Here is a 15,710-nt window from a genome sequence, read left to right on the forward strand (position 1 = left end):
CCTCAAAAAAAATCTAAGTTGGATAAACTTCCATATCTATTGGGTGAAATGCCACACTGTGCAACCACAGCAACAATATTTGTGACCTGTTGCCACAAGAAAAGGGCAACCAGTGAAGAACAAACATAATTTAAATACAACATACAGTTGAAGTCGGAAGTTTACATACACTTAGGTTGGTGTCATTAAAACTCATTTTTCAACCACTCTTGTTAACAAACTATAGTTTTGGCAAGTCGGTCAGGACATCTACTTTGTGAATGACAAGTAATTTTTCCAACAATTGTTTACAGACAGATTATTTCACTGTATCACAATTCCAGTGGGTCAGAAGTGTACACAGACTAAGTTGACTGTGCCTTTAAACAGCTTGGAAAATTCCAAAAAATTATGTCATGCCTTTTTGAAGCTTCTGATAGGCTAATTGACATCATAAAAAATCCTACAATGTGATTTTCTGGATTTTTGTCTTCTAACTTTGTATGTCATAGTTGAAGTGTACCTATGATGAAAATTACAGGCCCCTCATCTTTTTAAGTGGGAGAACTTGCACAATTGGTGGCTGACTAAATACTTTTTTGCCCCACTGTATATATACATAATGACACCAACACTTGTAACTGTTGTAAGTGTAATGTTTACTGTACATTTCTTATTGTTTATTTCACCTTTGTTTATTATCTATTTCACTTGCTTTGGCAATGTAAATCAAATCAAACTTTATTTGGCACATACGTAGTGTAGACCTTAACGTGAAATGCTTACTCACAGGCCCTTAACCAACATTGCAGTTCAAGAAAAAATAGTAAAAAGTAACCCTAAAATGACAATGACGAGGCTATACACAGGGTCCATCGGTACGAGTCAATGTGTGGAGGTACAGGTTAGTCGATGTAATTTGTACAAGTAGGTAGGGGTGAAATTACTATACATAGATAATAAACAGCAAGAATCAGCAGTGTACAAAATAAATGGTGGGGGGTGTCAATGTAAATAGTCCAGTGGCCATTTGATTAATTGTTCAGCAGTCTTATGGCTTGGGGGGGGGGGTAGAAGCTGTTAAGGAGCCTTTTGGTCCTAGACTTGGCGCCCCGGCACTGCTTGCCGTGCGGTAGCAGAGAAAACAGGTCTATGACTAGGGTGGCTGGAGTCTCCGACAAATTTTTGGGCCTTTCTCTGACACCGCCGATTATATAGGTCCTGGATGGCAGGAGGCTTGGCCCCAGTGATGTACTGGGCCGTACACACTACCCTCTGTAGCTCCTTACGGTCAGATGCCAAGCAGTTGCCATACCAGGCGGTGATGCAACCAGTCAGAATGCTCTCGATGGTGCAGCTGGAGAAGGTTTTGAGGATCTGGGGACCCATGACAAATCTTTTCAGTCTCCCTTAGGAAAAGGTGTTGCCATGCCTTCTTCACAACTGTCTTGGTGTGTTTGGACTATGATAGTTCATTGGAGATGTGGACACCAAGGACCTTGAAACTCTGGACCCGCTCCACTACAGCCCCGTCGATGTTAATAGGGGCCTGTTCTGGCCCGCCTTTTCCTGTAGTCTACGATCAGCTCCTTTGTCACATTAAGGGAGAGGTCATTGTCCTGGCACCACACTGCCAGGTCTCTGACCTCCTCCCTATAGGCTGTCTCATCATTGTCGGTGATCAGGCCTACCACTGTTGTGTCGTCAGCAAACTTCATGATGGTGTTGGAGTCGTGTTTGCCAAGCAGTTGTGGTTGAACAGGGAGTACAGGAGGGGACTGACTACACACCCCTGAGGGGCCCCAGTGTTGTGGATCAGCGTGGCAGACGTGTTGTTGCCTACCCTTACCACTTGGGGGCGGCCCGTCAGGAAGTCCAGGATGCAGTTGCAGAGGGAGGTATTTAGTCCCAGGGTCCTCAGCTTAGTGATGAGCTTTGAGGGCACTATGGTGTTGAACGCTGAGCTGCATTCTCACATAGGTGTTCCTTTTGTCCAGGTGGGAAAGGGCAGTGTGGAGTGCGATTGAGACATCTGTGGATCTGTCGGGGCGGTATGCAAATTGTTTCCCATGCCAATAAAGCCTTTAAATGAAATGTGTGAGTGAGTGAGAGAGAGTAAGAGTGTCTGGGGATTCTACCCTCTTAAAAGACAGGGTATGGGCATGATCATCCAAGGAGATGTTGATGATTCATCCTAATTCGACATGTAGACAAGAGGGCACAGTAAATCCAGTTGACCAGCACCTGTCTTTTGATGTAGCTACATACCCGTGTTTACTCATTGGCTAGCTTGTGAAGGGACGTGATCAGACAGAGAGACAAGGAGAGGAAGAGTCAGAGTTGAAGGGCCATGTGTGATTTAGAATGATTAGTTGTTGTGGTGGTGTACTATAAACACAGGGCAGTGATCCAGTTAATCGGACCAGTAGACATGAGGGACCGCGCTCAAAGTACAGGATTATATAACGATCCGTTGGATTCCATCTTGGTATTGGTGGGGTCAGTGCAGGGAATTGTATACTGTCCTGCTGCTTTGACAGTGTTCGCTGTATAGCCTACTAGTGTGCAAACCATGTAGCCTGGCCTACAATAGTGTCCTAACCGTCTAAAGTACACCAGTGGTGTCATATATACACTAAAGGAGGCCAAATTCAAGGAAATGTACAGTGCAATATACACAATGTTGCTCAATTAGGTTACATTGTTGTGGGCCCAAACAAGAGAGAGAGATAGGAATATGTTGATTCCGTAACACAGTATATATCAGTACGGAGAGTGCTAGCTGCCTAATGCCCTCAGACTGAAATGCTGTGTAAGCACATAGCACAATGGCCCACTGCCAGTCAATGGATACTCGCTTTTCCAGGCCAACAAGCAATGCACCAACCTGTTGATTTACCCGTGGCCTGCAGGGGGGAAATAACAAAAACATTAGATCTGAGTGAACAGTCGATTGGATAAACAAGGCCGAGTGTATTAACTGGCTTTTCGCTAGCATCAGACCGATTAGATTGCTATGCGTTACACCACAGGCCACGCGGCATTCAGGTGAAGCAACGGTTACGTGCATTGACTCCAGACATTCTATGCTATATACACTCTCGAAATAACATTTTTGTAGATGGTCATTTCAACCGTTTTTAAAAGACATAACATAGTAATACAGAATACATATAGAAATATATTAGCTGTTTTAAGTAGAAATAGCTAGTACTACAGACGTCTGATGACCCGTTAGATTAGATCACTTGTATTAGTCATGAATGTAAAAATTTTTTTTTTTAAACAAAAAAAACCCACGTGGCAATCATCTTCCTGGTCATCATGGTCCTTCACCCTCCTCTTGCCGTAGAAAGTGTTGTACTGGACCAGGGTTAACAGGAAATAATGTCAAATGAGATGAGATGGGTCTTGCCCAATTTGTCCAAACGTTTGTTCCTTGGAAAGATCCTTCTCACAGTGCATCACTCAGCACTCTAAGAGCACACATTTCAACACTTTTAATCGTCAAATTAGGTGACGAACAGAAACAGGTATTAATAACCGGTATTAATATATTAATACAACATGAATAACCATGTATTAATAGATTGTAAATTGGCAAACACTTATTAATCGCATCTTGCTTGGGAAAGATTGGCCGAGTAACCTGAACTCTTCTTAGAAAGCCCCTCTCCCTCGACCTCTCACCCAGTAAAAAGAACCCCCTCTCACCCCTACCCAGCCCAGTATAGGTTTGTTGACATGGAAATGACTAGCTGTGGTCAAGTCGGGAGTGCCATGGTAATGGACCATGGGATGCCAAGCGTTCAGCACCCAGTGAAACCCAAGAAGTGACAGGGCACAATTACATATGTTTACATGTAAGGAATCAGGGATATTTTTTTGTTTTGTTGTGTATGTAGGCTTGTGGTGAGCTGTGGAAAGAATTTCCTCTTGACGGACAATAAACACCAATCAATCAATGTATGTTTACCTAGTACCTAGTAAACATCTGGTTTTTGAAATGGTGAAGTCATTAAATATTTATGTACCGCTATTGATTTATTTCTAAAGAAAATCCAAAACATGTTTAGAATTGCAGACTCAAAGTCAACACTGTGGAAACTGTGAAACTGAGATGTAGACTCCATAAGGACTGTATTCAACGTGTTATTTATGTATTAGGATTGTATGGTACTTTTCTTTAGCACGTGATTCTTTGGGAGTACCCACTTCACACCTGGGAAGGTCACTGTCTGACATCAGTACGCCTGTCTAGACCATCTGAAATCACATGTACACTATATATACGGAAGTATGTGGACACCCTTTCAAATGAGTGGATTCGGGCTATTTCAGCCACACACGTTGTTGACAGGTGTATAACGTCGAGCACACAGCCAGGCAATCTCCATAGACAAACATTTGCAGTAGAATGGCCCGTACTGAAGAGCTCAGTGACTTTCAACGTAGCACTGTCATAGTATGCCACCGTTCCAACAAGTCAGTTCGTCAAATTTCTGCCTTGCTAGAGCTGCCCCGGTCAAATGTAAGTGCTGTTATTGTGAAGTGGAAACGAACAATGGCTCAGCCACGAAGTGGTAGGCCACACAAGCTCACAGAAGGGGACCGCTGAGTGCTGAAGCGCGTAACTCATACAAATCTTCTGTCCTCAGTTGCAACATTCACTACCAATTTCCAAACTGCCTCTGGAAGCAACTTCAGCACAATAACCGTTTGTCGGCAGCTTTATGAAATGGGTTTCCATGGCCGCACGCACACCGCAGATCACCACGCGCTATACAGAGCGTCAGCTGGAGTGGTGTAAAGCTCGATAACATTGGACTCCGGAGCAGTGGAAACGTGGTCTCTGGAGTGATGAATCACGTTTTACCATCCCACGTTTTGCCATCACAACCATCCGTGATTGAGAGTGCCATAGGGCGGTGCACAATTGGCCCAGGGTCACCCGGGGTAGGCCATCATTGTAAATAAGAATTTGTTCTTAACTGACTTGCCTCGTTAAATCAAGGTTCAAATATTTATATATATTTTTTAATTCCCCTGTGCACAAAGCGTGGTCCATACAGAAATGCTATGTCGAGATCGGTGTGGATGAACTTGACTGGCCTGCACAGAGCCCTGACCTCAACACCATCGAACACCTTTGGGATGAATTAGAACGCCGACTGCAAGCCAGTTCTAAATCACCCAACATTAGTGCACGACCTCACTAATGACCTTGTGGCTGATTGGAAGCAAGTCCCCGCAGCAATGTTCCAACATCTAGTGGAAGCCTTCGCAGAAGAGTGGAGGCTTTTATAGCAGCAAACGGGGGACCAACTCTATATTAATGCCCATGATCTTGGAATGAGATGGTCGAATGAGCAGGTGTCCACATACTTTTGGTCATGACGTGTATATGCTGCCTCCACTGTGACTGTAGGCCGAGCTAATGATCAGAGACTCAACAGCTCAGACTAGTAATATTCCATGTATGTCTAATCCAACTCAACGGTTTAATTGAAGTTGAGCAAACATGAAATGATTGGGAGAAGTGCTTTGAGAAGTGTATTTGATGAGCACAGCGGTATGTCCTGGGTGGAGGAAGTTGACACTTCATTTAGACACTGATAGTCCAAATACCCACATACTGTAAATAGATTGTCTGACGGTGAGGTAGGCTATAGTTTCATATTAGGGGATGAGACCTTGATTACGGTGGAATTAGATAGTGCGAGACAAGCTTGTAAAGCGGAAGGGGAGGTCCGTGTGTGTGGTACAGGCTCAACTGTGGGAGAGGTGGCATTTTTAACAGTTGGCTAAACATAGAGTTGGCATGTATAGAGTAAACACCATGCTCTATCATGTGGGGAGGAACCCAGTGTCTGCTCTATCAATTGTGTTTCTTGTTTTGAACATGACATCTAACTGATTCCAGTGACTCCAGACAGAGTCAGTATATTAAGTTAACATACGTGTTGTTTACATGCTATTTGCATATGTGCGTCATTTGCTTTGCTCTTCATGGGGTTTTGATCTTCTAGTAGTGGGTAAGTAGCAGGCTCGTGCAAGCTGGAACGTCTCATAGGACCAGGAGCATATCTCTCTCCTGTTTCTGTAGCACGAGGCAGCTTGATGTACAATTACACCCCCTGGACAGGACACTAGCCTATCACAGGGCCTTACCCCAAATCGCCTTAATGCTGAGTGCAAAGCAGAAACGCATCGGGTCCTATTTTAACAATCTTTGGTATGGCTCGGCAGGAGATCGAGCTCCCAAACTTCGAATCAAAGGGTGGACACTCTAATCGTAAAGGCCACCAAGTTGATCTTCTAGTAGGCCTACTTGTTAACCCGAGACGAACGTTGAACTCTGCTCTAGTGACCTACTGTATATAAGAACTGATTTCGGATCAGCTTAGACTCACGTTCCTGCATTATTGAGGTTCTCCGCTTTGAGTGTCTGTGCTTGCGAGACAATCTCTCTAGTACTAGCGAGACAATCTCTCTAGTACTAGCCTTACCATTAACATCGATACAATCATCTTAACACTGGACTGTACAGCGTTCAGATGATGTACAAAAAATGCAATGGTACTATTAACATCATTGATGACAGGTCTGTGAATTATACAGAACAAAAATATAAACGCAACATGAAGCAATTTCTAAGATTTTGCTGAGTTACAGATAGATCATAGGAGGAAATCAGTCAATTGAAATAAATTCATTAGGCCCCAATCGCTGGATTTCACATGACTGGGAATACAGATATGCATCTGTTGGTCACAGATACCTTAAAAAAAAATGGGCCTCACAATGGGCCTCAAGATCTCGCTGCGGTATTTTTGTGCATTCAAAATGCTATCAATAAAATGCAAGTATGTCCGTAGCTTATGCCTGCCCATACCATAACCCCACGGCCACCATGGGGCACTCTGTTCACAACTTTAACATCAGCAAACCACTCACCCACATAACGCCATACACATGGTCTGTGGTTGTGAGGCCGGTTGGTTGTACTGCCAAATTCTCTAAAACGACATTGGAGGCAACCTATGGTAGAAATGAACATTAAATTATGTGGCAACAGCTCTGGTGGACATTCCTGCAGTCAGCATGCCAATTGCACGCTCCCTCGAGACATCTGTGGCATTGTATTGTGTGACAAAACTGCACATTTTAGAGTGGCCTTTTATTGTCCCCAGCACAAGGTGCACCTGTGTAATGATCATGCTGTTTAATCGGCTTCTTGATACGGCAAACCTATCAGGTGGATGGATTATCTTGGCAAAGGATAAATGCTCACTAAGAGAGATATAAAACAAATTTGTGCACACAATTTGAGAGAAATAAGATTTTCGTGCATATGGAACATTTCTGGGATCTTTTATTTCAGCTCATGAAACATGGGAACAACACTAACTGTTGCGTTTTTATTTTTGTTCAGTGTATTAAACAAGGTCGCCATCTGCTGGCTATGTTATATTTTGCATGCAGGACATATGCCACTGAGTGGATGAAACTTTGTTGTGCTGGCAGCTGGGAGAGACAGAGGGAGAGAGAGGAAGAGGAAGAGAGAGAGAGAGAGAGAGAAAACAGAGACCCAGAAAACCTGAGTCTACGCCTTCTACTGAAAAAGAAGGAACAGCACGTCAGAAATCAGCAATGTAATTGAATAATCCATAATAATCCAAACATTCTGTTAGAAGTTCCAATTGGTTCATGCCCTGAGAGCAGGTACATTAGGGACACTGTAGAATGCAATACATTTCCTACAAAATCCCATATTTATTTTTCCTCACAGTTGACACAAAGATTATCTAGAGAGAATTAGAGAGAATTTCTTCTCATAAAAATAAAAAAATCTCCATCACTCAATGGGGACAGCATAAATAAATAAACTGCCATAATTGAGATAAAATGAATCAATCTATTTATACAACAATCTAATCAAGCTTCGACGTCAGCACTTTGTGTCAGAATATATTTTTAAAAAAAGTTGTATTTCTTCTTGATGCAGGCAGTTATGCAACCAGGGACACAAAGAGATCCATGAGGCAAAGAATATGACTACTGAACACAAGCTATCCTATATGATATGGGGATGTGATGCTTATTTTTTCCGATCATCTTGTTATATTCTTGGCCATAAACGGTCACATGTCAGTGATCTTCTGATGTGTTACTCCTCGGTCTTTTCTGAACCTTACTCCAACCTATTTCACCGTCTTCTATTGGTAAAAACGGTTCGGTTCATCACAGAATGGGAGTGGAAAGAGGGGTTGAAGGGGGGGGGGGGGGGGGGGGGGGGGGGCGTCACAAGCATCCACAATCCAACCATTGTCGATGTAAACCGCAAATGAACGGTTTTGACCCCCTTTCTCGCAATGCATTTTTCACAGTTTCTCACGAGGAAGCGTAAGTATATCGTGGTATTTGTTTGACAGTGTTTATTGTTGTGCCTTTGAAGAGTATTTTTTTATTTAACAGGTGTTAAGTAACGCTCACCGCAACGTTTTTGTGTACATATATAAAAAGGGCTCGATATGAGGAAGAAGGGAAAAAGCGCGAGCTCATTTTTTTTCCGTTGGGAGAGATGGAGAGAGCTGCGTCGCTGTATACAGCCATGTTGTAGACTAGGTTAGCTACTGATTGCACTACAAAGTGAGAATGGCAACGAGCACTAGTGTCTTGCTGCAAGGAGGGAAACGATATAGAAGCTCTATTGTAAGTAATCACAGGAAACATGTCGTCTACACACCCACACGTAGCATACGACGTGGTTGTTGCTTGCGGAGATATTCATGAACGTGATTGATTGTTGTTTTCTGGTAACTGTCTTGACAACTCTTTTATTGTCCTAATGTTGGTGCATGTGGCTTTGAGAGATCATCGTACACTGGACAGTTCCCGACTGGTTTAGCAGCGTAGACAAACTTGCGCTGTTCACTTGCTAGTGGTGCTGAATGCTCAATGTTGACAATGCTTCAGACCAAAATGGTTGTCTCACTTAAAAATATATATTTTTTAAATACAAACGCAGCCTACGTGCTAAAAACGAAGTTACCTTGGTAACTATGTTTATGAACCACCACTATATGATAACAGTCACTAAGTTCATTATACACCAGGTAGGTCAACGGAAGTTTATTCAAATGAATATGGCCTTGATCAAACATGGTGCTTGACATTTTGGTTCAATTATGTAAACACCATCCGTAGGTCTTTCAAAGACCTAAGTTGTTCTGCTGAAACGTTCCTACTATGACAGACCATGACCATCGTATATGTGCCATAAAGAAATACAGCTGGACGTGCATTTGTGGAAACAGACAGAATCCATTAAATCAGAGGAATCGATCCTTCTGTGCATGGTGCTAAAGCGCGGCTCACCGGCCACGGTGAGTAATTGACTGGCCATTAACCACCCAGCGAACCAGTCAGAGGCTGTTAGCGAGAGGAACAGCGAATAGCATCTCCATACGCTTGACATTCCGCTTCGGGGCATAGCCGGTAACAACTGTATCTGGGGGTACTTTGGAGAGTGACGTTTTGACATGAGCGTTTTACTCAGTTTAAGTTATGTTACTAGTAAAGGTTATGCTACTCGTCTTAAGTCTATTTTAGTAAGAAATCAGATTTGCCTAAAAGTCATTGTCTTGATTTTTTTATTCGACCGATTTCAATTATTTATTTTGATACAGCTGTTTATGGAAACGTTCAAGGTTAAGTGTCTGGTGTCTTGCTTAAAAGGCCTATCACTTAATGTCCCTCCTGAAATCAAGTAGGCTATTTGGAAACTTCTGTTCTCAGACCACTAAGCCCTTCCATTCCAACCGCAATGATGATTTAAGCATGTGCGCATAGCGATATTGAACATTCCCCTCATTGATCTTTCAAACCTATAGCTTTCTGGAGGCATTGTCACCCATTGCTTTTCACAGTGCAAGTCAAATCCATTACTGGAGAAGACCGTACAGATAGGCCTGTACAGCACTTGAGGCATGATGAAGCATGGTCGTGGGCTGTTGACAGTGATAATGATGATGATGTAGTCTATTATGTAACATGTTCCACCAGGTCTACTGCAAGAGAGGTTAAGGGTGTGCATTCCAAATAGCACCCTATTCCCTTCATAGTGCACTACTTTTGGTCAAAAATAGTGCACTATAGTGAAAAGGGTGCCATTTGGAATTACAATCTTATATTATGTGGAGGTGAGACACCTCACCCACCACCATTTACACCCTGTTATCAACAGCTAGCCATGTGCAACAATGCCCTAATGCTACATTATTTGTTGTGCCTTTTGGCTGTATGATTGTATTGGGTTTATTTTGTTAGGAGCACAGCATTCATTTGGGGCTTGGTGTAATATGAAGGTTGATGGGAAAGATTAGAACTCAAGTCAAACTGTTTTCCCTTTCCCATTGGTGGCTTTCAGTACGTCACCAGGGTGTGTGTCTGACGTATAGATGCTTTACTGCACAGGGCTGCTGTGGATTAGGTCTCTGGCTCGCTGCACCCCACTGGGACAGCTCTGAGAGATATATATATAAATATATATATCTCCTTCCCTCTCTCTCTGTCCTGTCAGAACTAGGTTACTCATCTCCACCTCACAAAGCACATAGGCCACATCTATTCAAGCTTTTGACCCCTCCCCCGAGTACTGGCCTCAGTTCTCCCCTCACATATAGGATGGTGCCAATCCTCAAGGACACCCTCTATCCCGCCATCCTCTTGCTCGCTCCATCTCTACATTCCTTAAGACATTGTTTTCCTTCCATTTGTTTGTCTTTGCCAGGACCATGCACATTCTAAGGGCTTGATTCAATCCGTAGCGCTGAAGACGTGCGCTACAGCGCGATAGAAATGTAAAGGCAACGTTTCTGCGTTCGCAGAGACTGTATTCATGGTAAAGGCTGCAGATGTTAGCTCAATCAGAAATTGCCTTTAAAGCTAGTTGATGCATCCATTTATTTCTTTTTTAAAAAACTTATAAATACATTTTATATACCCATTGATTCTTGAAGACTATAACTTGTCTCATGAGCTTAGTTCAACTGTCGTACCCCATCAGAACCCAAAATATAAGCTTGTTTTACTCCCAACGTTTATAAACAATGTAAATCAACACTCTATCCTTAGCTGTGTGTATGAATTTGAGAGTGGTTACATTTCTTCAGGCCATCCATCAGTTTATTACCAAATCAGAGGCGGGGTGACTCCTTTGTTATCGTTTAAATGAAGGACTCCAGCTTTAAAGTATCCACTGCCAGTCCTGTACCTTTTTAAGTGTCAACCTTCGGTGTCATTCTGCCTACACTGAAGTGGCCATTATGATAGATGCAGCCATCCATCTTACAAGTATTTGACCTGAGTACAAGATAAGCAGTAAGGATATGACCAATTTACCAGAGCGGAGTTCAACGTTAATCTGGGCCTGCCTGAAGACCAACTCACTGGCCTTGTGGTCAGAGTGTCCACCCTGAGATTGAACGAAGGTAAAAATGGGACCCGATCTCTGCGTCTGCTTGGGACTCAGCATTAAGGAGATTGAGGTTAAGGCCCTGCCATAGTCTAGCGTCCTGTCCGGTGGGTGTACTTGTACATCAAGCTTCCTCACGCTACAGAAACTGGAAATAGGCTCCTGCATCTATGAGCCGTTCTGGCTCACTCGTGCAAGGCTACTTACTTACATATAACAAACAAATGCAGCACTGAAGCGTACTATGACGCTAAACCATTGCAGTAGCTGGTTTACAGAAGCATTGTGCTAAGCTAAAACTGAACCAAAGCGTAGAAGCATATTGAATCTCTACAGCACATTGGGCTAAGCTAGTGTTAGCTCGGGGCATCCATTCTGGCTGATATCCGGAACATTAAAATATGAATTAGCCATGTGACATTGACATATGGGCTTGTTCTGATTGGCCCTGGGGTGAATGGGCTCGCTAAGCAGCTCGTGTTTCACTGTAGCTAATTCGTCCTCTGCTTTCTGAACAGAGAGAGGATGTGTGTGTGCAGTGTGAGTCAGTGAGTTGATGCATGTGTGGGTTTGTGTGTAGGTCTTAGTAAATGCATGTCTGTGCGTACTGTGTGTGTGTGTGTAGGTGTTAGTAAAGGAAAGATGCTCGACCCTTCTCGGCAGAAGTAGAACTGTCTTTAGGCTCCAAGTCCAGGTAGAAATGCAAACCATTTGCAACCAAAGGAGACTTGGAAGAGAGGAAAATTGGCAGAGGTGCATATTTCAATGGATCCACATGCATAGAGGCACAAATGTAAACACGTACATGGGGGACGGGTCCACAGAAAAGTTAGGATATCCCCGACTTAAAACTTTGCAACTTGCCCACTGTCAAGTGTCTTGACATTCTGTATCACAAACAACTCTTTACTCCCGCCTCAGATTTAAAAACCTTGAACAAACAACAAAACCCCATTCAAAACAGACTTTATTGTGATGCTCTGTTGTACAGTAGATCTGGTGTACATTAGATCTAACCAACTCATTAATCCAGTTGTCATCCGTCTTGCACCCATCCGGCTGTCTCCTCCCTCGGGCGATGAAGATGCGCTTAGAGACTCAAACAGTGGCGGGTTGGCAGGGAGCGTTTGCCGCTTGGTTGCATAAACATTGTGCTATAGGGGCCAATCTGCCATTAAAACAATGACAAGGTGGGCACCCCCGCCTCTGGTTTGTTAAGAGGCTGAAAGATGAGGCTGGTGAAATGTAACCACTCAAAACTTCTATCAAATGCAAAGGTTTTAACCATGTTTTGTGGCTATACAGTGTTTGTTTACATTTACCATGTTTAAAAACATTGGAGTGAAACGCATTTATAATTGCTGTTCCAAGGGTACGACAGTTGAACTAAGCTCATGAGGCATTTATTAGTTCTATTCTTCAAGAATCAAGGGGTCTGTGCTGAGTGGACAGAACATTAGGAACACCTATCTAATTTTGAGTTGCACCCCCCTTTTGCCCGCATAACAGCTCCAATTCGACGGGGCGTGGACTCTACAAGGTGTCGAAATTGTTCAACAGGGATGCCGACCCCATGTGTACTCCAATGCTTCCCACAGTTGTGTCAAGTTGGCAGGATGTCCTTTGGGTGGTGAACCATTCTTGATTCACACAGTTGAGCGAGGAAAAACCCAGCAGCGTTGCAGTTCTCGACACACTCGAACCGGTGCGCCTGGCACCTCCTACCGTGCCCCGTTCAAAGGCACTTAAATATTTTTCGTCTTGCCCATTCACCCTCTGAACGGCACACATACCACAATCCACGTCTTTACTTGTCTCAAGGCTGAAAAATCCTTCTTCAACCCGTCCCCTTCATCTACATTGAATGAAGTGGATTTAACACGTGACGTCAATATGGGACCCCACCTGGATTCACCCGGTCAGTCTGTGTCGTGGTGAGAGCCAGTGTTCCTAATGTTTTGTACACTGAGTGTGTATCGTTGATTCCTACGTTCGAAAATGCATGTTGCAACTGCAGAGTTGCCCCTTCAACTGGAAAAGCGGCTCGTCTCCAACGGGCGAATCTCGTGGGCATTACATGATGCAACGGCACCAGCCACCTGGAGCATTGTGGCAGCTGCAGTTCCCGACCTCCAGGGACAAGGGTGGTTAGGTGGGGAAACAACTGGTTTATATCTGTTAACATGGTTTCAATGCAATCCACTACAACTTGTGTTATTATTAATCCCAGAAGGGGCAATTGTGCTGGGTAAGACTTTGTAAAATAAGATCCCAGTTTGGTTTCTAGTGGTATCTTTCTTTTTTTTTGGGGGGGGGGGGTATATTGATGTTAGTGGAGGGTTGTTGACCATGTGGGTACTCAGAAAGTGACTCTAGGGCACATTGAAACACATGGTTCACTGTGGTATTCCTGTGTGAAGTCTAAGCTGGAGGGCCTTACTTTCATTGGGCTGTTTCCGTATCTATTCATGCCTCTGTAGCAGAGCTAAAGAGATGTTGAATGATGTCGAATTCGAAATTGAGAGATGCAGCTGGCAGAACAAACAACATCAAAAGAGCACCACTCTCTCGGGTCTCCTGTAATTGTAAAAATATGAGCCAAGCTGAGCTTAACAGACTATGATTCAGCCCAGCAGCCTTTGCAGGCCAGGGGATTTCAGCATGATTATGTGTATGCATAATGTATATTTGTTTTGTTTATGTATTTGTTTTTGGAGAGGGGAAGGGAAGGGGAAAATAGTTCAGGGGAATATACATACATTTTCGATATGGAGTGGTATGGATACCTTGATATTGAATATATTATCGTTACAGCAGTGGCCACCTTAATGTGTTTCAGACCGGGAAACCTTCCACATACACAAGCGATGGCTGTCTGTACGTGTGACAGTTGGTTTGGCCTAGATCTAGGCTACAGCAGCCAATGACGCATCTATACATCTCTTTAGTTGAGTATTCCAGATTTCTCAACCGAGTAGGGAGGGGGAGCACTCGAAGACACAAGGTGTTTTTTTTTAATGTTTCAGGATGTGGGATGGTACAACGTTCATGGCAACAGCCAACCAGATTTAAACGGTGGCAGATGGAGCGGGCGATGTGTAGCCTAGACTGCGGACAGACTGCTGGGCGGGGTTGGCACACGACCCCTCTATATGCCCTGTCGGCCATGGCTCTCACTCACACCAGAGCTGCGCCAGGGCCCGTCGCTCTGCCATTTGAGCCTCGTTAGCGCCACCTGCTGCGAGAAGGAGAGTGGCTGGCAGAGAGAGGCTAGCGCCGGAACGACCACGGCCTTCTGTTCCCTCGGAAGGCCTGGGGACCGTAGTGTGTGTTCACTGAACTGGAAGAGGCCTTATGGGTGGCGCAGCTGCCCTGTTCCCTTCATGCTGCTATGAAGTGATATCCTTCCGGTTATCCTAGCCTTCTATACTAGAGGGCGCTGTGGTCTGTTTACAAGTCATCTGACATTAGTTACAGTGTTGTTTGACGTTGAAGTGACTGTTCTTCACTCCAAAATCCCAGTTTTATAAGATACTTTGAGACTTGAAATGTGTCAACGCAATCTGTTGTGTGTGTGTGTGTGTGTAGATCCACCTATACATCTCAGTCCCACATGAATGAGAAAGAAGAGAGCATTTTCTGATAAAAAAATCCAAAATAGTTTCCAAATGACACCCATTTAGGAAACAGACTGTTCTGCTTTGACTGTGGGTATTGCATTTCATAACGTCAGTATTACAGAATGACTGTCTCTAATGACTTACCCTCCTTCCTGTGTTCCCCCTCAGGTAGCCACTGATCTGCCTAAGGGATGGAGTCTCTCTTCGGGGGCGAGCTGGGCCTCCTGGGCGGGGGCGAGGGGCTGAGGGATGACGGCTGCGGCTTGGGGTCGGGGGTCAACTGGTCGTGCTCACCCATCCAAGACGACATGTACCCCTCCCACTTCGCCCTGGCCGCCGCCTACCATGACATCAAGACGCGATTGGCCAGCCTGGAGCGAGAGAACAGCAGCATCAAGAGGAAGCTGAAGAACTATGAGGTCAAGGTAGGTTGACTGATCCGTTCATCGCAGAGGCTACGTCCCAAATTGCACCATATTCCCTTTATACTGCTCAACTTTAAAGGGAAGCCCTATGGCCCTGGTCAAAAAGGTGTCCCCTCTTAAAGAGATAGCTCTGGATTTTGGCCCTTTATCTACTTCCCCAGAGTCAGATTAACTCTGGATACCATTTTGATGTGTCCGAGTCCAGAA

General features: G+C 44.1%; 1 protein-coding gene across 1 annotated transcript in view; it reads left to right on the forward strand.

Moving 5' to 3' along the window:
* The first annotated feature begins 8,293 nt into the window (after nt 1–8,293).
* Nucleotides 8,294–15,710, forward strand: part of LOC109897273 (TANK-binding kinase 1-binding protein 1-like) — a 16,606-nt gene continuing 9,189 nt past the window's right edge. The window contains exons 1-2 of the mRNA XM_031833887.1: nt 8,294–8,385; nt 15,247–15,503. Coding sequence (XP_031689747.1) covers nt 15,270–15,503 — 234 coding nt within the window. The 5' untranslated portion in view covers nt 8,294–8,385; nt 15,247–15,269. The remainder of the gene's footprint in view (nt 8,386–15,246; nt 15,504–15,710) is intronic.

Source organism: Oncorhynchus kisutch, linkage group LG10 (assembly GCF_002021735.2).
Source record: "Oncorhynchus kisutch isolate 150728-3 linkage group LG10, Okis_V2, whole genome shotgun sequence".
Classification (NCBI taxonomy): Eukaryota; Metazoa; Chordata; class Actinopteri; order Salmoniformes; family Salmonidae; genus Oncorhynchus; species Oncorhynchus kisutch.